The 22952-nt window shown below is 56.1% G+C and overlaps 1 protein-coding gene across 3 annotated transcripts in view; it reads left to right on the top strand.

Moving 5' to 3' along the window:
* The first annotated feature begins 3624 nt into the window (after window positions 1–3624).
* The window catches only part of Dpp9 (dipeptidyl peptidase 9), a 32213-nt gene continuing 12885 nt past the window's right edge, over window positions 3625–22952 (top strand). For 2 of the 3 annotated variants that reach the window (XM_036170807.1, XM_036170809.1), the window contains exons 1-9: window positions 3884–4885; window positions 5081–5133; window positions 10761–11017; window positions 17010–17122; window positions 17968–18141; window positions 18212–18380; window positions 18630–18743; window positions 19519–19647; window positions 21154–21215. In XM_036170807.1, the coding sequence (XP_036026700.1) occupies window positions 4790–4885; window positions 5081–5133; window positions 10761–11017; window positions 17010–17122; window positions 17968–18141; window positions 18212–18380; window positions 18630–18743; window positions 19519–19647; window positions 21154–21215 (1167 nt within the window). In that variant the 5' untranslated portion in view covers window positions 3884–4789. Of the gene's footprint in view, window positions 3798–3883; window positions 4886–5080; window positions 5134–10760; window positions 11018–17009; window positions 17123–17967; window positions 18142–18211; window positions 18381–18629; window positions 18744–19518; window positions 19648–21153; window positions 21216–22952 lie in introns of those variants that run through there. The other variant, XM_036170808.1, reaches the window with a different exon arrangement.

Below are 22952 nucleotides of genomic sequence, written 5' to 3'. Positions count from 1 at the left end.
GGAACCTGGAGGCAGGAGCTGATGCCCAGGCCATGGAGGATGCTGTTTACTGGCTTGCTCCCCATGGCTTGCTCAGCCTGCTTTCTTACAGAACCCAGGACCAGCAGCCCAGGGATGGCCCCACCCACAGTGGGCTGGGTCTCCCCATCAATCAAGAAAATGCTCCATAGGACAATCTGATGGGTGTTTTCTCAATTGAAGTTCCTTCTTCCCATATGACTCTGTATGTGGCAAGTTGACAAAGAAAACAAAACAGAAAACAAGCTGGGCGGTGGTGGTGCACGCCTTTTAATCCCAGCACTCGGGAGGCAGAGCCAGGCGGATCTCTGTGAGTTCGAGGGCCAGCCTGGTCTACCAAGCGAGTTCCAGGAAAGGCGCAAAGCTACACAGAGAAACCCTGTCTCAAAAAACAAACAAACAACAACAACAATAATAATAAATTAAAAAATAGAGGGATTAGGGCCTAAACTTTAGACTTTTTTGTGCAGGGAATTCCGGTGGTATGCCATATCTGGGGGCTTAAAACTTTAAAGTTAAGTCGGGTGTGGTAGCTTGCACACTGACACTCAGGAAGCTGAGGCTATGTAAGATCCTGTCTTGAAAAAAGAGAAAAAAGAAAAGAAGGAAGGAAGGAAGAAAAGAAAAAGGGAAGCAGGGGGCTAGAGGTGTTTCCAAGCAAGCCGACTACCTGGGTTCTACTCCTGGATCCACCTGAAGGCAGGGAGACCAGACTCCTTCAGGTTGTCCTCTAACCTCCACATGCACATTCCCTCCGTGATAAATAAAATTTAAAATCAACAAAAAAGACCTCTCCCTCTCTCCTTCCCTCCCTCCCTCCTCCGCCGCTCCCTTTCATCCCCGATGGCCGATGGCCGGCCTTGGTGGGAAGGTTTGCTTTGCCCGGGCTCCAGCCCGGTGCTGGACATAGCCCAGGTGCGGGCTCTGGGAACAGGAGGAGGGCGGCTGAAGAGGCGGAGAGGAGGGCGCAGGGATGGGGCGGGGCTCCCCTCACGCCAGGCCTGCCCCTCACCCCATCCACCTAGGCTAGAGCCAGGGAAGGGCTGATGGGACAGTGAGGGTGATTGTGGCTTTCCTGGGGGTCCCACTGTGCGTTCTCCCGTAGGGCCCACGTGCTCCTGGGTTCGAGGGGTGCTCCTTTTCCTAATCAACCCGCTTTCTGAATTTGAGGCTCCCCAGAGTGGATCCAAGACTTGGAGGTCCCAGCTGGCAACCTATTGCCTATTCCCACATCTCTACCTGCGCCCCTCCCCACCGCTTCCCAGTTCCCTATCTCTAAGGCTACTCCAGGTACTTCCCCTCCCCCGCTTCTACCCTGCTTTCAATTTAGGGTGTTCTTAATGCAAGTTGGGAGTCCAGCCAGCTCTCCCTGAGCCTGGCCTCCTGGAAGCCCCCTGTGTAAGGTACGCCCCCGACTCCCCACTGGGGCGTGGGACCAGAGACCTGAAGGATTTCAGGCCCCAGTGTTGCCAGCTGGGGGATGGCTGACGCTCATATTGCCTGAGTCAAATTTTCACCCTCCTCCAGTCCCAGACATAGAGGCACAGACTGCTCCTCTCTGTCGTCAGTAGTGCACGGCTACGCCAAGATCAGTTTCTGATCTCCCTGCCTGCACCTCTCCGGGCTAGAGCTGACCCCTGACCGCAGAGAGCCCCTCCTCCATTCCTCATCACACTTTCATTTTGAAGTTCAAGCAGAGGCTGGGGCTTGCAGTCAGCGCTGACCCAGCATGCACCAGGCCCCTGGGCTCTGTCCCCAGCTCTGCATTAACCCCACATGGTGGTGCGGACCTGTCAGCCCAGCACTGGGGAGGTGGAGGCAGAAGTTCAAGAGAAACTTTGGCTAGATGGTGAACTCTGGGCTAACCTGGACTACATGAGACCCTGCCCAAAATGAGGATGAGATTCCTAAGCTGTGTGTGAAAGGGAAGGGGACTCCGTCCTGGGACAGGAGAGAGGAGCAGATGGCCGAGCCTGGGGAAGAGGTGGGAGAGCCTCTAGACCCTGAGCCATGTCCTGCAATTGTGTAACAAATGGTGTCTCTGGGGAGGGTTCCTGGAAAGGGAAGCGGGTTGCAACATCTTGTTCAAAATGTAACCCTCAGGATGTCCAGGCAACTAGTTAGCTATCCAGGAAGCTAAGTATCAACAAGACGGTGTGTGTGTGCGCGCGCGCGCCAATAACATAGGGGATACTCACCAAACAATGGCTGCCCTTCCCCAGTAACCCAGTTATGACAACTCTGGGCCTGTGACTTTATTTACAAAAGCTCTTTAGGCACAGGAGGGAGGACTGCTCAGCGAGGAGGGAGTTCAGTTCCCAGCACTCATATGGCCGTAACTCCAGGGGCCCCATCGCCCTCTTCAGCACACTCAGGTGGTGCGGACTCACTCGGGCACACATGGACAAAAAGTAAAACGGGGGTTGGAGGGTGGGTCTAGGTAAAAGCAGGCAGATCTCTAGGAGTTCAAAGCCAGCCTGATGTATGCCGAGAGTTCCAGGCTGGCCAGGGCTGTCTCAAAAATGACGAGAAATAAGATAGAAATAGAGGCGTAAAGTTGGATGCTGGGGATGTAGCTCAGGGGCAGAGTGCTTGCCCCCAGTGGGAGCCGTGGGTGCCAAATTCCCCCCAGTTTGGAGCGATGGGCATAAATAAGCCAGCAGTTGCTACAAAAGCCGTGGTGATGTATCTGATGGCATGTTCCTTTGGAGTTATTTCGGAGCCAACTCGATTAGAATGTTACTTTAAAATAGGGCTTATGTTGACTACTTTGTGTATGGGTGTGACTTTTTAATTATTTTGTATCGTGTCATAGCACCCGGCATGGAGGTAAAAGTCCATTCTCGCTATCATGTGGGGACCAGGAAGCGAACAAAGGTAGTGAGGCTTAGGGGCAGTCGCCTTCATCAGCTGAACCATCTTGACCGCCCAATCAGAATTAACCCAGTCTCCCACAGTCACAATTCTGGCTCCGTATTTTTGTTCCTCTCTTTTTATTATTATTATTATTATTATTATTAATTTAATTTATTTTTTTTGCCAAAGCTGAGGACCGAACCCAGGGCTTTAGCAAGCGCGCTACCACTGAGCTAAATCCCCAGCCCCCCGTATTTTTATTTTAAGGTTCTTGTTTTTGAGACACGCTATCACTTCGCTAGCGTGGAACTCCTGGCAGTCCTCCTGCCTCAGCTTCCTGAGGGCTGGTATGGCTGGCATGAGCAACCCCGGCTAGCTTCCTGCTAGGGTTGTTTTGTCTAATGAAATTCTGAAAGTAGATTTTCAAGGAAATGAAAAGGTAAGTTGAAAACAGACATCTTAACAGATGCGTTGGCCGGGTCTCGAACGAGGGCCAACTGCTTGGAAGGCAGAGCCACTGAACCGCCTCAGTTTCCCTTTCCCTCTCCTGTCTGTTGAGTAGGTCATCGCAGGGTCCGCTTGGCCGACGGGAGCCGGAGCAGGCGTGTCCCACCCCCAAGCCTCTCCGGGGCAGCGCGGCGCCGCCGGCCTCGCCTTCCGCCCGGCACGGGCCCGCGCGTTGCCCCCTAAAACTCCACGGATCTTGGTTCCGTCCTGACGTCATCCAATCAGAATCCGCTGCTCCAGCCGCTCAACTTCCGGGTCAAAGGAGGCACAGCCGGCGGGTCCCCGGTGTCCGCCGCCTTCGCTGTCCCCCCGCGCCCTCCACTTCCGGGCCCTCGTCCGGGGCATGGAGCGTCGCGCGTGAGGCGCCGCCGGCCCCGGGGACCCCTTGCCCAGCTCGTGCTCCGCGCCGCGCCCCGGTGAGCAGCGCTCGGCCCCGGCTCGCCGCCTCCCGCCCCGGCCGGCGCCGTCCGCCCGCCTCGGCGCCGCGCGCCCTGTCCTCGTCGTCCCCGCCGCCCCGGTCGCCGCGCTTCGCCCGTTCCGGGCCGCGCCCAGGAGCTGCTGCCGCACCGCTGCGGAGACGCCGCCGCCAGCTTCATCGCAGAGCGCGGCTCAGCCCGGCGTCCGCGCAGCCTCCGCAAGCCTCCGCCAGCCTCGTCTCCGCCAAACTCTCCCTCCTGGCTTCATCCCCCCACTCCCGCAGCCTGATCCCCTCCAGCCTCATCCTCTCCCATCTTGATCTCCCCAAGTCGGGTCCCCGCAAGCCTGATCCCTTCCAAACCTGATTCTCCTCCCAGCTTGATCCTTCAGCCTGATCCCCATAACTTGTTCCCGCAAGGCCTAATACTCCTGGCTGACCCTCCTCTCAAGCCTGATTCCCCAAAGCTTGATACCCCCAGCATGAACCTCTCCAAATGACCCTACCAGCTTGATTCCTCCAAGCCTGGTAACACCCTCCCCCCCCAGCTTGATTCTCCCCAAGTCTAGTCCCTTACTCAGCTCTATCCTCTGCCTCACTTTCCACATTGTCCCACGCCGAGCTTGATACCCTCCCAGACTCAAGTTATATCCTCTGTCTCCCCCCCCCCCCCATTAGCTTGAAACCCCAGTCCTCAGCTTCCAGCTTCAATTCCTGCATCTTCAGCCCCACCCTCAGGGTCCAGGCCTTAGGCCCGCCCCATCTCCTCCCCATCCCCTCCCCATCCACGCTATAGTCCAGCCTTCCATCCCAGTGGCCCTCTTGCTGCCTCCCACCCGGGCTCCCTTGGGAGTCCCCTGGGCAGTCACCAACCTGCTTTCGAGGAGCTGGGACTGTTGCCCAGGAGGTGTGGACCACAGTCGCCAGTTCCCAGCTGGGTCCTGGGGAGACCGGGCACTGAGAGACTCGTCTCTTCCAAGTGCAACTCAGGGCATGCTGGCAGCCCCGAGGGGCTGGGAGGCTCAGTTAGAGTCTAACCAGGTAGATAGGGTTAGACCCCACAGGCGGAGACTCCCGCCCGCATGGAAAGTGAGTGAGAAGCTAAGCACTTCACCAGCATCTCCATCCTCACCGGCCCCTCCATCCTCACTGGCCTCCCAATCCTCACCAACTGCTCCATCTTCGCCAGCCCCTCATCCTCGCCAGCCCCCATCTTCACCAATCCCTCCATTCTCGCCAACCCTCCCCATCTGCCCACCTTAACACCACATTTGTTCTGTCAAGGTCCGTGCTCCTCGCCTGCAGCTGCCATGGAAACTCCTTGGACCCTTTAGAAGGTCAGTTACGTGGGATTGAGCAGTAAGGCAGGCTCTGGGGTGGGGTGGGGTGGGCTGGGACATTCTGAGTCTGCTTGCTCTGGAATGCAGAGGTTGACAGGATGTGGCTTTGTGTGTGGCTCTGGGGTCAGTGACCCAGGGCCATGGCTGCTGCTGCAGTGTCCCCACATTCCTCTCTCCTGTTGCCCTCCGCGGTGCCCCAGGGGGACAAAGGGAGAGTGGTGAGTAGGCTGGGTTTGGGAGAGGCGTGGCCACCCCTCCCTAGCCCATCAGACACAGTACCCAGCCCTTGGGCATCCATCACTGTGGTAGCTTTTTTAAAGTGGCTCATTCATCTGACAGCTGTTATTATGAAAATGTTCTGTGTGTGGATCCCCATTAATCCTCACCATAGCCCCAGTTTATAACTTTGGAAGGCTGAGGCCCAGAGAGGTTTGCGGTTTCTCCAGGGTCGCACAGCACAGATGTGGGTAGGCTGGGGTTTGAACCCTTCTTCCTCTGACATGGGACTCCTGCTTTTCAGCACTGGACAGGGAACACTGGCAAAACTTCTATTCTGTGTCCAGTGGCATCAGACATTTGAAGGCTGTCAGGCTCTTCTGAGAAGAGTGGCCGCAGCTGGGTGAGGACGGGGACAGCAATCTAGAGGGAACTGTCAGTCCCTCAGGGACATTGGAATGGGCTGCTCTCTGTGACGTAGTGAACAGCTCTCAGCCCCCCACCTAGTCCTGACCAAGTTCTCCTGGTCAGGGCAGCCACATGTGTCCCCAGACATCTCCTGGGGTCCCCAGGTGATAGTCACCTGCCTTGAGAGCAAGGGGTCCTCCAAGTGAGTTTTCCTAGGCAGCTGTCATGTGGGGTGAGCAGCTGAAAGAAGAGACAGACTGAGGCTTACATTCTGTTCCCACAGTTCCCTGGACTAGGAGCTGGGGGTCCTGTTTTAGGGGAGAAGGTACAGCAGAGCCCACTTGCTCTGTGAGATCAGTCCCCCCCCCCATACACAGAAGATGTGGATACAAACAGGAAAAGATGTATTTGGGCTCGGTTTGGGGTGAAGTTAAGAAGTGCCCGTGGTGCTGGCCTTGGGTGCTGAGGTACCTTGGAGGCAGGAGGGTGCTCAGGGGCTTCTGAACCCCAGAAACCCACCCTACAAGAGATGCAGGTTGCTTTGGACCCAGTTAGGCACTTGGCACGGGCATCCCTGATATCCAGGGCATCGCAGCCCCACACTGGGGTCCCCACTGCCAGTCAGTGGGTCAGTATCAAAGGTCAAGCTGCATCTGGATCAGGAGGAAGGAGGAGGTGGTGAGGGATGTGGGGGCGGGGTAGGGGTGGAGCCCTGACGGTCAGGCGGTTCAGCAACTCCTTGTTCCTGCTCCCCCTCTGCTGGTGTCTGAGGTAGGGATGGCCCTAGACTAGGTTGCTCTGGGTTGTGCACCTGTCACTCCAGGGTGCTGCACGGTGACTTGGGACTCCATTCTTCCTTTTCCTTCATTTCTTCCATCTCCTCCTCCTCCTCCTCCATTTCCTCATTCTTCTTTTTTGTTTCGTTTTGTTTTTCAAGACAGGGTTTCTCTGTGTAGCTTTTGGGGTCTGTCCTAGGTCTCGCTCTATAGACCAGGCTGGCCTCGAACTCACAGAGATTCACCTGGCTCTGCCTCCCGAGTGCTGGGATTACAGGCGTGTGCCACCACTGCCCGGCCTCCTCATTCTTATTCTTCATTCTTTCTCTGTCTTTCTATCTTCTCCCTCCTCCCTCTCCTTTCTTGCTAACAGTATCTTGTGCCCTAATTTATTCCAGGTGTTCCCAGACCTGGACACAGGTCTGCTGGGACAGACCTATCAAGTGTGAGAACCCTTGCTCATGGGTGGTTAACTGTGGAGTCCAAAAAATGTGCCTTCCTCCCTGGGTGACACAGCACAAATCATCTAGCTTCTCTGAATTCATTTTCTAGTCCCCTCCATAAATGTGACCTCAGAAGTGGCCCCAGGTGATAGCACACATCAAGTGTGTGCAGCAGGGACCTGGGTGAATCCTTGTGCCTTGTGTGGCCCATCACTGGAGGCAGAGGCCCGAGACCCCTCCACTGGTCCAGCCCAGCCCCCACTTTCTAATTAGTTGGCAGAGGGAGCCAGTAAGGGTGTCTAGAGCAGGGCCTCCCAGATACAAGGTCCCTGCACCTATGGTCCCCAAGTCTCATTGCTGAATTTAAGTCCAAGCTCAAGATCTCCTCTGGAAGGCCTTGAATGCCAAAGCACTGGGTGTCAGCCAGGACAGCTCGGGCTGGACACAGGTTCTGTGTCTCTCACCTTCTACTGTGAGGCATCTGCAGATCACCCCCTTCCACACTGTCGTGTCTCCCCACCTGAACTCCCCATATTGGCAGCCTCTTTCTTCTGTACCTCAGCCCTCTTCCCTCCCACAAGCCCCCTCTGAGGTCTAAGGCAGCAAGTCGGACACCCCTGGGAAGTAAGCCGTCAGAACTCCAGTGGCCTTGACCATGGTCCCAAGTTTTAGATCTTGTTCGCTGGTGGCTTTACAGGCTGTGAAAGCGGCATGCCGATGGGCGGGAAAGAGAGCGTAGGTGGCTGGGTTAAGTGGCTTGGCATCGACTTGGTCCCCAGCTGTGTAAACTCTTGAGTGGGATCTGCGGGGCAGGTTGGTGCAGGTGGAGGCCGTCACGTGTTTACTCCCCAGCCCCTCTCTGGGTCCCCATTTTTCATTGGGACAGCAGAGAGGCAAGAGGCGCTGTCAGGCGGTAGCTCTGGGCCTCAGCCCTGCTGGAGTGCCCGCTGAAAGGTTCTAAGACACACCCAAAGCTCCAGATGTCTTATTTCATGTCGTGTCTCCTGGAGTGGATCTCTGCAACCTGGACCCTCTGCGGTGACTCAAGGCAAGAGGTCCTCCTAGGTCCTCTCGGTACAGGTCTGATGGGACTCTAACAGGGCCCGAAGGGTCCCCTTCTGGGAACCCACAGGTCACAATTTGTGTTTCCTGCTTGAACAAGGCTTGAACTGGGCTGGCCCAGTCTGGAGGTACTGGAGCCAGTCAGTGGCATTCCCCTGGCTCAGATTTCTGGCTTGCTGCCGGCAGCCTCTGCTTGTCACTACCCTTGGCTTCCAACTTCCCTGAGAATGAATTGCAGCTCTGGGAGCCCCTGGTTTCCTCTGGGATGTTTGAGTTAGAACCTTGGAGACATCTGTGGCGTTGGTCTGCACTCAGAGCATCTCATGAGCAACTTCCATGGCAGTGCCTTCTGGGAGAGGGAGAACGTTCAGCTTCTTGTGTCTCCCTGCCAAGAATACTGAGCCGGGGTGGGGGATGGGAGTGGGGGTGAGGGGGTGAGCCTGCGCCTGCTTCCGGGGAGGATCCACCCCATCCTGCTCAGTATCTGCCAGACTCGCCTTTCAGAGACTTCCCAAGCAGAAGCTGGTCACAGTGTGGCAGAGGAGCCTGGGATCAGGAGCTCCTATCCCCTGGCTCTGCCCCTGGCCTCAGTTTCCCTACCTGTACAATGGGCTCCTATGAGTCTGAGTGAAATGGTGTTGACAGGCCTGACTCACAGTGACGGGATTGCTTCCTTCCTGTACTTTCAAAGCAGCCTGGGGCCTCGCTCCTGTCCCCCGTGGGAGCCTTTTCTCTGATTGGTTTTTTCCTCTCATTTATTATTGTCTGTGAGTGCATGTGTGGGTTTGGACGTCCTGAGGAAGCTCTGGAGGTCCTTTTGTGGAGTCGTTCCTCTCTTCCCACTTTTATGTGGTTCTGGGGAGGAAGTCAGGTCACAAATACTCACTGAGACATCTTGCACACTTTTTTCTGGTTTGGATTTTGAGGCAGTGTCACTCTGTGACCTGGATGGAACTTGCCATCTTCCTGCCTTGGCCTTCTGAGCACTGGGGTCACAGATGTGTGCCACCACCACTGCGCGAGGCTCTGTGAGTCTCTTTGAGAGAGGATCTCCCTGTGCCGCCCAGGCTGGCCTGGGACTCAGAGGTCTGCCTTCTTCTGCTAGGGTTAAAGGTGTGGCCAGCCCAGCCACTGTGGTCTCCTGTTGATGAGGAGTTAGGCAGCTCTGAAGGTCTGGCCCAGCTGTGCACGGGCCCCTGCACCCTCGCGCTCCCACAGACCTGAGCCTTGTGTAGTGGTACTTTTCGGTTCCCGCTTCCTGCCTCTGCTGAGATGCCGGGGAGGCACCGTCACAGGAGCCCCTGGAGCTCCCCTCAGCCACTCTGGCACAGCCAGAACTGGGTCACTGTGCCTGGGTGCTGTTTAGATTTCTTTAAAGCAAATATTTGCCTGGTTGGTCCAGGTCTGCTCAGACAGAGGCTGAGTCCAGTGGCTGTGAGGGGGAGGGAGCTGCTGGGAGGTGGCCAGTTCCAGCATGGGCAAGAGGGTGGCCTGAAGGATTCTCACCTGCAGGATGTCTGTGTGAAGGCCCCTGCAGGCATCCCCTGTGCACAGTGACAGGGCTGGTTTTTCTTCTGGAAGCCTGAAGTCTTTGTTCATTGCCAGTGATGCCCGTGGGGTGCTGGGTCCCACAGCCGAGGAGGGGTATGGCTGGGACAGGCACTCATCAAGTGACTACGGTGCAAAGTCCTTGAGGGGAGGACAGCCCTGTGGGGAGGGAAGGACCGTGGCAGCCCTCTCCAGACGGACGGCACAAGGAGTGTCCTAAGGACCTGTTTCATACTTAGCTGAATTAGTTTAGAAATTAGTCAACCTGCTGGGCGGTGGTGGCGCACGCCTTTAATCCCAGCACTTGGGAGGCAGAGGTACGTGGATCTCTGTGAGTTCGAGGCCAGCCTGGGCTACAGAGCGAGTTCCAGGACAGCTGTGACTGTGACACAGAGAAACCCTGTGTAGAAAAACAACAAAACAAAACAAAACAAAAAGTTAGTCAACCTAAGATGAAAAAACGACATCTCAGAAAGGATGACATGTACCTGGGGCAGATGCAATGAGGTTGCCCTATTTGAGGATCTGAGTAAAGACTGGTTTCTCTAAGACACAGTTATGAAGAGGAGGGTGTTCAAAAGTCTGGAAGGTGTAGGAGTGGGTCCTTGAACACCAGAAAACACTGGATTTTTGTTGTGCTTCTAAGAGCCCTGAGTTCCTGTTAGTCTAGCTAGCATCTACCACTGAGCCACGCCCCCATTCCCTCCCTGGGGGATTCTAGGCAGGGCTCCACCCTGACCACGCCCCCAGCCCCTCACTGGGGATTCTAGGCGGGGCTCCACCCTGACCACGCCCCCATTCCCTCCCTGGGGATTCTAGGCTGGGCTCCACCCTGACCACGCCCCCAGCCCCTCACTGGGGCATTCTAGGCGGGGCTCCACCCCTGGCCACGCCCCCATCACGGAAGGGGGGATTCTAGGTGGGGCTCTACCCCTGGGCCACTCCCAACTAATCCATGGACAACCAGGAAGAGTTTCAGTGGTATGGATCCAGGTAGAGTTCCTAACTCAGAAGAGCCTTGGTTCTCATGAGAACAGCATGAACAAGTTGCAGTAACTTGAGAGACACTTGGGTGACAGGGTGGCTACCCAAAATGACCTGTCTGGAAGCATCCATGATGCGGGCAGCTTGTCAGGAAGATACCCTCTCTCATGCACGTCTCCCTCCACAGCTTCTCACTGCCGTCCCAGGAGCCCCAAAGGATGTCCAGCGGGGTCTCCCCAGCTGAGCAGGTGGCGGCAGGCGACATGGATGACACGGCAGCAGCACGTTTCTGTGTGCAGAAGCACTCTTGGGACGGCCTGCGCAGCATCATCCACGGCAGCCGCAAGTCATCGGGCCTCATTATCAGCAAGGCCCCCCACGACTTCCAGTTTGTGCAGAAGCCTGATGAGTCTGGCCCCCACTCCCACCGTCTCTACTACCTGGGTAAGCTGCTCCTGCCCCCTCTGCCCTATGCTGGCAGGCCTGGGGTGCCAGAGGCTCCAGAAGCAACCAGCCTGGGGCAGGCAATGTTAGTCTACCTCCAGGGTCAGCCACATAGGTGATAGTTCAGGGTTGGCCAGGTGGCTCTGAGTCTAGAAACTGCTCCCAGCTGGGCCACTTCCCAGGCACCTGGTGCTGGCTGGCAGGACTTCTTAGGTAAACAGGATGGGTCTCAGATCCCTGTGGGAGGGTCACACGCTGTTCCAGTAGGAGCTCACTGTGTGGTGATGTGTTATGACGGGTTCTGAGGCTCAGAGATTGGCACCATCTCTGTGTAGTGTGCCGTCGTCCAGCAGTGGAGCGTGGCTCACCATCCTGCCACAGGACCCCGAGGCTCCTGCTCCCTGCCCAGCTGTTGGCAGGCTGTGTTCCCACTGGATCACCAGTGTGACCCCCTCAGGCTTTCCATAGCTTCTGCAGACAGACATGCGCCCAGCCCCAGCTCATGGACAGGAAGTGCCTTCTCCCACTTCCAGCCATAGACAGGAAGTGTCTGCAGAGCACATACACTCTGCCCTAGTAGGCCTAAAGGGAATACAGAGCCGGAAGAAAGAACCCTCTGGAAATCAGTTAGGCGTGTTTGCTTGCAAACAGCATGCCTCCTGACTGTTGACTGGAGGTATGGTACCTTGTACTGTGGATGCCAGCTGGGCCACTTGTGGGTACCCTAGGCTTTGTGCAAGCCCACTCTGTGGTGGGCTCCCAGGTGGCACATCCTCAGACATTGCCTAGGATTCCTGGGGGTTGGTGTCGCTTCCAGTTGAGAAACACTTTTTAGAACAGGTGACTCTGGTCACCCTCCAAGCCAGTCTTGTTGCTGATGGTCGTGGTGGCCTTGGTCCCCCCGACAATGTCTGTGCATGTCTGCGCCCTCAGCATTTAAATGCATGACGGAATGAACACTGACACATGCCCGCTGCTGACCCTACATGGATGACAGGAACCAAGATGGACAATGGGTGGCCTTCCTCTTCCCACTGTCCCCATACTTCCCCTTCAAAGCTGTCTTAGAAGGAAGTCACATGGATTTTTACAAATGCAGTGATTGAGAACAGGCCAGCAGATGTTGCCAGACTGCCTAGCAACAGTGTGGCAGCCGTTAGTCACAGCAGCATGGTGCGGTGACACTCCCATGGAGGACAAGGCCAGAGACACTGTTAAGTGTCTTCACCAGAGCTGAGCCGGGAGGACGGGGGTGCCCTGGGGCCACCAGAAGTCCACCTCCTCTGCTTGAGGTCCTGGGCCCCCACCTTCCAGTGGTGGCCCCACCCACTGGGTGCATGGCCTGTCGTTGGTGAGTTAGCTCCAGCCTACACCTGCTGAAGGGAAGATGGCAGCCGGACTGTATTCCTCCCGGAGCTCTGGGCACGACCTCCCTGCCTCTTCCAGCTTGTGACGTGTACAGCATCTGTCTATCGGCTTCTGGCCCCATCTCTCCCAGCTCTGCCTCCGTGATCACATGACTTACTTGTCTGTGTGAGCTCTCCCTTCACCTCGGTCTTCTGAGGATGCTGGTAGCTGGAGAACATTAATACAGTCACAGCTACAGACAGAGCCCTGTCTCAATGAAGACAGTGACTTTTGAATTCAGGCCCCAGGACACAGCTGTCTGTCTTTCTCTGGGGACCTCTCAGCCTCCCAGGACCTCGGGAAAGGACAGAATCCTCTGAGGTCTCAGCCACAAAGTGTACCTGGCACCAGGAACCCGGGGATGGCTCAGAGAGTCAGGACAGAAAGCCACCAAGCTTCAGGATGAGGCACATGCGACCTAGAGCCTCATGATACCATGACTTTGGCTCCAGTCCACCTCTGCCAGGTAGCACCTCAGATGTCCTGTCTTCTCACCAGCTGCGGAAATTGACCCTTGGCTCCAGGTTCCCGGGAGAAGGAATCTGATTGGCTCAGCCTGGGTTCCATGAACCCTTCACCCTGGCTTCTGTGTGCTGGGAATAGGGTTGCAAATTCTCAACCCACTTTCTTTCTTTTATTTATTTTTATTTATTTTTTCTGAGACAGGGTTTCACTGTAGCTTTGGAGCCTGTCCTGGACTAGCTCTGTAGACCAGGCTGGCCTCGAACTCACAGAGATCTGCCTGCCTCTGCCTCCTGAGGGATTATAGTCGTGCACCACCACCACCCAGCTAACTATCTATCTTTTATTTATTTATATTTTATTTATTTATTTATTGTGTTTTTTTCATCAGCTTGATACAGTATAAATTCTTATCCTAATAGTGAAATGTTTCATTGAGGCTTGCCCAGTAATTGAGTAAAACCAAAACTTATTACAAGCCACAGTCATCCTAGGGTCCCCTCTCCTATATAGCCTCCCTGGTTCTGTGACTCAACCCACTTTCTCCAGATCTCTGGGGGGAGTTTGTGCCTTGTAGGCTTGACTATGTGGGCTGGGGTGGGCAGGGCCTCGAGCTTACAGGGTTTCTGGAGGAGGAATGTGATTGGCTTAGCTCGACTCTAGCCTGGGTGGGCGGGGCCTCTTGAGCTCTCAGGGTTTCTAGAAGAAAGACTGACATTAGGCAGGTGGTGGCCATTCACACGTGCCTTCTGTGTGTGTGTCTGTGTGCGTCTGGGCTGGGGTGCACTGTCCTCAGGGTTCTGCACAGGGTGCTGGGGGTCTTCGTGGGACTGGAGGGCCACAGATGGACATGTAGTGAAGTCAGACCTGAACACACGTAGAGGAGTCCAGAACTCTGGACGTGGCTGCTTTTTGCCAGCCAACCCTGTGGTCTCACCAACTGCTATCTGCCAGCACTGGCTGATCACCTCCTGGTCCCTCTGAGTCCTTCAGACTGTGTGTTTGTGACAGGTGTCACTCAGGATCAGATGGGGGCATGGCGGAGTCCCTGGCTGATGCTCCCCTGTTGAGCGGGGGGACCCGCTGGCCCTGGCTGGCAGCCCATTCCGTTGTCAGCAGCACCTCTGTCGGGGTGGGGACCCCTCAGGGCCTAGAGAGACCTGGACTCTTGGCTCTTGGGTTCAAGATATACTGAGCAGTGTAGTCCAGTTTGGTCCCTGCCAGGCTGGCCAAGGCCACATTGGTGACTAGAGTCAGGTGGGTGTGGGCCCAGGCCAGGGTGACCAGTTGAAGTGGGCATGTGCAGATGTGTGCCGATAAGTTAGGTGAGGCGGCTGAGGCAACGTGAGGGTGGCACCAGTTAGCTCCACCCTGGCTGTCATGGCCAGGCCTCGGGGGCTGTGGTGCCAGCACTGGAGGCCAGTCTAGGAATGCACTAGCCTGAGCGTTGGTGTCACTGGTTGTTAATCGGCTGTGGAGGGTGGTGGCTTTGATGTCCTTGGCACAGACTTGCCTTGGACTTCCTGTTCAGAAGCCCCGAGGATAACAGGCCACTGCTGGGGAGCAGCTACCCCACAGGCCCAGTGTGGGCCTTTGAGTAGGACTGAGGGACAGTTCACACCTCAGAGTGTCTCACTCCCTCCATTTCTTTGGTTTTTTGTTTTGTTTTTGGAGCTGAGGATCGAACCCAGGGCCTTGCACTTACTAGGCAAGCACTCTACTACTGAGCTAAATCCCCAGCCCCCTTCCATTTCTTAATTACTCGTGGGGGGGGGGTCTGTAGGCCATGGCATCTGTGTGGAGATCATAGGCCATGGCATCTGTGAGGGGGTCGTAGGCCATGGCATCTGTGTGGAGATCATAGGCCATGGCATCTGTGAGGGGGTCGTAGGCCATGGCATCTGTGTGGAGATCATAGGCCATGGCATCTGTGAGGGGGTCGTAGGCCATGGCATCTGTGTGGAGATCATAGGCCATGGCATCTGTGTGGGGGTCATAGGCCACTGCATCTGTGTGGAGATCATAGGCCATGGCATCTGTGTGGGGGTCGTAGGCCACGGTGTCTGTGTGGGGGTCATAGGACACCTGTGGGAGTTGGTTGCTCCCTTACATCCTATGGGTTCTGAGACCCGGGTCATCAGTCCTGGTGGCAAGTCCCTGTTCTCACTGGCTGTGTCACACTCTTAAAGATGTGAGGTCCAGTAGCGCACAACTTTAGTCCCTCCACTCAGGATCGGCGGGTGGATCTCTGAGTTGAAGGGCAGTCTGAGCAACATAGCAGATTCCAGAACAGTCCAGGCTACACAGTGACCGTGTCTCAGAAAACCAAACGGTCCCGGCACCTGCAGAGGTGGAGTGAGGCAGAGATCACACGTCCTGCAAGTCACCGCATTCCTGGGCTACCAAGCACTCTGCGTGCTCTTGGACTGTTCTGGGCTCAGAGGAGCGCCAGCCCTGACCAGAGAGGGGAAGTAGAGGCATGCTGGAGCTGGTCACAGTAACAGCAATGCTGCATTCCATGGGGTTGCCCTGTGTTGAGACCTCAGCTTCCCCATCTGTGGGGACACACTTGTCACTTGACGTCCCAGCACTTGGGAGGTGAAGTCTGGAAGAACAAGTCTGGTTATCCTTGGCTGCAGGACCCTCGCACGCAGAGGGCATGCACACATGCAGCCATCGCCAGACTGCGGAGTAAGAGCGGCTGGTTCGCCCCAGCCGTGCTGGGTGATCCGCCACAAAGAGTTTGGTAGCTTCGTAGCTTCTATGACATCCATCCAGCCTCGGAGCCTCGCGGTGCTGCCACCCAGGGAAATGGAGAGGGCTCGCCACACCCGAGGTTTCCTGTCCCCAGCTCACTGCACACTTCCCTCAGTGATTCATGTCTTTCAGTCAGGGCCCAAGTCCAGTTGTCCTCACAGGTGCCGCCCACAGGAGCGGGGCCTGAGGAGAGCGGGGTTGGAACTGTTCCTGTTCCACCTGGCTGGAGTGGCTGTAGCAGGAGAGAAGGAAGACTTTCACTCCCTGAAAGCCACCTGCCGTGAGCATCGTGGGACCTTCCGACACACACACACACACACACACACACACACACACACACACACTCTCTCTCTCTCTCTCTCTCTCTCTCTCTCTCTCCTCCTTCTCCCGAAGGTTTAACCTTACTCTCATCTGAGACCGATTTAGTCCTTAGTCTTTGCCAGCTTCTCTCATACAGAGGAACCTTCTAGAGTAGTGGTTCTCAACTTGTGGGTCAGGACCCACACAGGGGTCACATATCAAAAATCCTGCATACCAGATATTTACATTGGGCCGGGCGGTGGTGGCGCACGCCTGTAATCCCAGCACTCGGGAGGCAGAGGCAGGCAGATCTCTGTGAGTTCGAGGCCAGCCTGGGCTACAGAGTGAGTTCCAGGAAAGGCGCAAAGCTACACAGAGAAACAAAACAAACAAAAAAACCAGATATTTACTTGATTCATAACAGTAGCAAAATTACAGTTATGAGGTAGCAATGAAATAGTTTCACGGTTGGGGGTCACCACAGCACGAGGAGCTGTATCGAAGGGTCGCAGCAGCAGGTTGAGAACCACGGCTCTGGAGCTGCACCTGACTGTGGGAGAGCTCAGCTCTCTGACCCTCTCTGACCTCCAGTGGCTGCTGCAGCCACTAGGGCCTGACTCTCAGGGTGGGGAGAGCCTGAACAAACTGGACAGTGTGGACCAGGACGAGGGCTCCATGGGTGAAGCGCTGGCCGCACAAGCGTGAGGACCTGAGTTCAAATCCCCGGTGCCCGTGTCAAAGCCAGGTGTGCTGACTGCGCCTGTCACCCTGGTTCCTGTTCCGCTGAGGTGGGGACAGGAAGAGATCTGGGGCTTACTGACCAGCCAGCCGAGTCAGTGAGAGACCATGTCTCAAAAAAGATAGTGGTCATCCCGGCACTCAGGAGGCGGGGGCCGGTGGATCCCTGTCCATCCAAGGCAGAGAGGAGGGACTTCTGGTGTCCACTTCTGGCTTCCACATGCACATAGTGATGAACATGGGGGCTCCAGCTAGAAACGGGGAGCCACGGCCTGGTACCTTCTCAGGTAGGGCCTCCAATCTTGAGGTTTCTCTGACCCCTCCCCAGGAATGCCATATGGCAGCCGCGAGAACTCCCTCCTCTACTCCGAGATCCCCAAGAAGGTGCGGAAGGAGGCCCTGCTGCTGCTGTCCTGGAAGCAGATGCTGGACCACTTCCAGGTGAGGCTCCCGTGCCGCACCCGGCATCGGGGACAGAGTTCTGACTGACGGGGCACTTATCAGACCTTTCCCCCTCGTATCTGCACCTTCAAGTGACAGCTGGCTCAGGGCCTGGCTAATGATTACTATCCCTGCCCAGAGGTGCCCAGTGAAGGGGACAGACACCCTGGCGTGGCTGCGCTTTGTGGCTTTTGTGGCAAGGACTCGCCCAGCCTGTGCAGAGGCCCTGGGATCCACTCGGAGAGAACAGTAACACTGTCACAGTGGCATGCCCGAGCCCCCATCTTTCCACTCACTCCCAGTTTGGTGGCCCCTCTTAGTTCCCGGGTATCCTTCCGCATAGCACAGTGCTGGGAATGGAACCCAGGCTTTCACACTCGCTTCCTCCATACCCTAGCTCTGAGCCACACCCCAGCCCAGTTCTGAGGCTCAGGGCATGGGGCACTGAACCGGCACACAGCAAGCCCTGGATTCCATCTTGTAGAAGCCGGGTATGGTGGTGCATGCCTGTCAGGGTTATCCTCTGCCAAGTAGCGAATCCCAGGCTAGCCTGTGCCATAGCAGCCCTGCCCCGACCAGACAGACTCACTCTCCGCCCCGAGGCTTCTGTCCAGATAGCTTTGGTCAGAGAAGCCTTGGGCGTGTTGTGTAGGCAGAGCTGTAGATTTCGATGGCGCGTCCTCAGGAGGAGGGGCTACGAATGAGGTAGGCGAGGTCCCCACAGGGACACCCACAGTTGAGTGCGTGGGAACTGAGGGCAAGGCCAGACGTCACCACAGGTGCTCGGGATGGGGCGATGGGACGTGGTGGGTCGCCAGCCAGCATGAGGCGCTCTGTGTCCGCAGGCCACGCCCCACCATGGTGTCTACTCTCGAGAGGAGGAGCTTCTGCGGGAACGCAAGCGCCTGGGCGTCTTCGGGATCACCTCGTACGACTTCCACAGTGAGAGTGGCCTCTTCCTCTTCCAGGCCAGCAACAGCCTGTTCCACTGCAGAGACGGCGGCAAGAACGGCTTCATGGTGAGGCACAGCCTGCATCCTTGGGTGGGGACATGGTGCCAGTGCCCTGACCCAACCTCCCTGTCCCCAGGTGTCCCCTATGAAGCCCCTGGAGATCAAGACCCAGTGCTCCGGGCCACGTATGGACCCCAAGATCTGCCCCGCAGACCCTGCCTTCTTCTCCTTTATCAACAACAGTGACCTGTGGGTGGCCAACATCGAGACCGGAGAGGAACGGCGACTAACCTTCTGTCACCAGGGTGAGGCTTAGGCCTGAATGGGGACAGGCAGTCCGCCTGGCTGCATCAGCATGTTCTGGGAGTGCCTACTGTACTGCCAGCCCATCTTCTAGAGTGTCTACCTGCTGTGCAGTGATGCACAGTACCCAGGACACGCAGCCTTAAAAGCCAGCTGCACAGTGTCCAGCCTGCACCACGTTTGGCGCTGAGTTCCTAACTCACAGTGGTTGTCAGGAGGCTGTCTGTCACTCACAATGTGCCCTCCCCCAGGCTCAGCCAATGTCCTGGACGACCCCAAGTCTGCAGGTGTGGCCACCTTTGTCATCCAGGAGGAGTTTGACCGCTTCACCGGGTGCTGGTGGTGCCCCACCGCCTCTTGGGAAGGTAGGCAGCCCACTTCTCAGTACCCTACTCCAACTCAGGGCCTTACACCTCCGCTAAATCAGCCCATGTGCTCTCAGGACCAACACCTAAGGACCCATTAAATACTCACATCAGGGTCTGCACAGGACAGGGAGAGGACAAAGGCCTTGCCTTACCTGGGTCCTGCTATTCCTATAAGCACATTTCTGGAGACAGGAGAACACTGGGTGATCCATAGACATCAGAACCACACGCCCAGCCCCTCACTGGGGGATTCTAGGCGGGGCTCCACCCTGACCACGCCCCTAGCCCCTCACTGGGGGATTCTAGGCGGGGCTCCACCCTGACCACGCCACCAGCCCCTCACTGGGGGATTCTAGGCGGGGCTCCATATGACCACGCCACCAGCCCCTCACTGTGGTGTTTTTGCACTTCTAGGGCATGTGAGTGTGTGTTTAGGTTACATGACAAAATCGCCCTGAGTGGCACTGAATGGCACAGACAACAGAAATGTGTGTCCCCACACTAGCCTCTGGTCTGGGGTGCAGTATGACAGAGCTGGCTTTCTAAGGCTCTGATGTAGACCTCATGCCCTCCATTGTCCCGTGTGTCTGTGAGTACTCCTGTCATACTGGCCCAGGGTCCCCTGACCTCCCTCGCAGGTGCATCTCAAAGGCCTTAGACGAGAGCTTGAGCATGTGGTTTCAGGGCCCAGCTTGACTCTATACCCCACTTAGTACCAAGGCCCTATGTGGTGTGGGTGGGTGCTGAGTCCCTGCTCCTTGCCCCCGACCAGGTTCCGAAGGCCTCAAGACGCTGCGTATCCTGTATGAAGAAGTGGATGAGTCTGAGGTGGAGGTCATCCATGTGCCCTCCCCTGCCCTGGAGGAAAGGAAGACTGATTCTTATCGATATCCCAGGACAGGTGGGTGCCAGCGGCACGGCCACATGCTGCCCTAAGGCCTCTGCACCACAGCTGGCACAGTTCTGCCCTCTGGGGTCCCCTCTGCCTGGCTTTGTTGGGTTTCATGGTCACAGAGCTCAGAGGTCACAGATTCTCCAGGTGGATCCAGAAAGTGAATGTGGCAGCATCTTCCAACTGCCTGATGCCACATCTCAGGTGTCTCCACCCCAGGACAGCCACAGGCATGCGGGACAAGCCTCATGGAAGATGCTAAAGTGTAGTGGTATCTTTGAGGCAGAAGATTCATGAATTCAGGCCAGCCTGGGCTACATAACGAACACCTGTCAAAAAAAGTGGAGGTTGCCGGGCGGTGGTGGCGCTCGCCTCTAATCCCAGCACTCAGGAGGCAGAGGCAGAGGCAGGTGGATCTCTGTGAGTTCGAGACCAGCCTGGTCTACAGAGCTAGTCCAGGACAGGTTCCAAAGCTACAGAGAGACCCTGTCTCAAAAAACAAAACAACAACAAAAACAAAAAACAAAAAAAGAAAAGGAAAGGAAAGGAAAAAATAAGTGGAGGGAGCACCACCAGAGACGGGCCTCCTGGCTGAGCCCGCTTCTTTGGTGTCTCAAGGTGTAAGAAGCCTGAGCTAGCAGCAGCCCAGGCTAGCCTGTGTGAACCTTAGGCCTACTACCTGCGCCTCTGTGGAGTCACTTGTACTGAGGGTCAGTGGGGGTAGAATTCCCTGGTGTGCAGAGTCCCAGGCTCCATCCCCAGCACCACAAACTGGGTGTGCTGGGGCATGCCTGTTATTGCAGCTGGAGGCAGGAGGATCGGGAGTTCAAGGTCAGCCTCAGCTTTGTAGAAGTTCTGGGCCAGCCTAGAATACATGAGACCCTATTCCAAATAACCAAATAAATGAAACAGACTGCCTGCCATTCCAGACACACAGTGAGCCTTCCCAGATGCTGTGTGAATGGGACCTAGGCTTTCCACAGAACATCTGTGGGATGATCCACATTTACCCTGTGCTTAGCAGGTGTGGAATCTGAGCCTCAGGCAAGGTGTCAGCGTTTGTCACGTGCCCCGTATTACCCTGTGCTGGGGCCTAACCGTTCTCCAGAGAAATCCAGGATCTGCCCCCAGCATCCTAAGAAAGCAACCCAGCCACATCCCACCTCTTAGAAGTGGGGGTGACTTCCCTAGCCTGTGGCTACTGCCTCCCGAGGGCTGGGTCTGGCTTTGTGTGGTGATGTGTCTGTTTCAGTCTCTAGCTACTGGACTGCACAGAGGTAGGGCAGGGCCATGTCCCTTCTGTGTGGTATTCCCAGTCCAGCCTCCAGATGACAAAGGAATACACCGTATATCCCACTAGGAGTGTGGTCCAGGCCCTGGGCCAGATTATCCCTGCCCTGGGGACTTTGTGTTATTCCTGAGAGGGCTGTGCCACCTCCCTACAGGTATGGTCATGCAGTCCCTGGCCAGGGTAGCCTCTGGCAACCTGGTACTCATCTGGCCTTCTTCCAACAGGCAGCAAGAACCCCAAGATCGCCCTGAAACTAGCTGAGCTCCAGACGGATGGACAGGGCAAGGTAAGAGCCAAGCACATTCTGGGGAAACTTCAGAAGGACTGAGCAGGGAGGGGCAGCATGTGTACGGTCAGTCTACTCTCTGAAGCATGGTGCTACCAAGTGGCCTCACCTGTATCCTGTGGTGATCACAGCCCAGAACAGATTGCCAGGGCTCAGTCCTCAGGTCACTACATTGAGGTCATCTCCTATTGGGTGTGGCAGTGTTCTGGGTCCTTCTCTGTCCCCAGCTCCTTGGTATTGCTCACTTGGAGGCGCTGAGTAGGGCCTCACAACCCAGAACGAGTGCTAAGTAGCAATGGCAATATGGTCACTGGTAAGAGGTCTTTAGTGAGTGCATTCACCTGCCTCTGGCAGGCCTGTCCTTCTGTTCACTGCGCCATGCCATCCCCAGCCAATGAGAGCTGCTGATGGGTCTCCTGAAGTCCTGATCCCTCAGGTCATCAAGGGTACGTGACATTGAAAGTTCCCCAGGCAACCTGGGCCCAAGGATGTGTGGAATTGCTGATGGGGACCCCAGGCAGGCAGGGCTTGTATAGCTGCAGGATCCTGGCTGCAGGGTTTGGTCCTTCCATGGACTGTGTGCACAGACATCAGAGGACGGCTTGTGAGGGTCAGCTCTCCCTCCACCATGTGGCTTCTAGTGGTCACCATAGGCTTGGTGACATCACCCCTTCCTGCTGAGCTGTCCTGCAGGCCCCCAGCCAGCTTTTCAAAAGCTTTCTTAATATCCAGGGAAAGTATAAGACTCTGTGTCTTGGTTATTTAGACGTCTTTTCTTTATGCATATTAGACCCTTACTCACCAAGTCCCTTGTACAGTCTTTTTAGAACGCTGTGATATTGCACCAGCATTACCTGTGATATATGGGTCACCCACCCACTAGGCTGTGGGTTTTTTTTTTGTTTTTGTTTTTGTTTTTTTGTTTGTTTTTAAATCTGTATAAGTGCAGATCCCACAGAAGCCAGAAGAGGGTGACAGATCCCCTGGAGTTGGAGTTACAGGTGGACATGAGCTGCCCTGTGGGTGCTGGGAACACAACTCGGACCTGGAAATGGATAGTAAGGGCTCAGCTGCTCCCTCATCCTCAGCCAGAGCCAGGCCTCTGCCATAAACAGGCTCCTGAGCTGGGCAGGGGCTGCAGCTCCTGAACAGGCGTGGGCTGATGATTCTGACCCATGACCCTGCCTCCTTTTCTCCCCATCATCCTCCAAGTCCAGGAATGACCCAGGGCAGAACTTGGTGGTTCCAGAAACATCTGGACGTGCCGGGAAACACAATGTCCTGTTGTCTTTCCATCTTCCTGTCCATCACCCCGTCTATCCATTCCCCTCCCTTCCCCATTCCACCCCTGTGGAAGGAGATGTTACCACTGCAGAGAGCCGTGGGTTTGTGGCTTTGACAGCAGAGGCGCTGTGTCAGCAACCATTCAGGCTGAGGGTCCAGGGTGGCCGTCAGTAGGGCTGGTTTTCCCTGAGGGCTGGGCAGTGTCTGTCCCAGCAACTCAGGTGTGTAAGCATCGGGGCTTGGATGGAAAGGGATTCTGGTAATCAGGAGCCAAAGAATACCTCCTGTCACAGTAAGCTAGCATCTTACAAGCCTGCTCCAGGGAAAGGTTCCCGGATGCAACAGCTCTCCTCCAGCAGGGAGGGTTTCCCTAGCAAAGCCGTTACAGTTCTGCTCCGGTGTAACAACTCGGCTGCGCCAGGGGATGGTTTCCCCAGCCAAACGCCAGCCTTG

This window comes from Onychomys torridus, chromosome 21 (assembly GCF_903995425.1).
Source record: "Onychomys torridus chromosome 21, mOncTor1.1, whole genome shotgun sequence".
Classification (NCBI taxonomy): Eukaryota; Metazoa; Chordata; class Mammalia; order Rodentia; family Cricetidae; genus Onychomys; species Onychomys torridus.
This window is presented reverse-complemented; position numbering and strand designations above follow the sequence as displayed.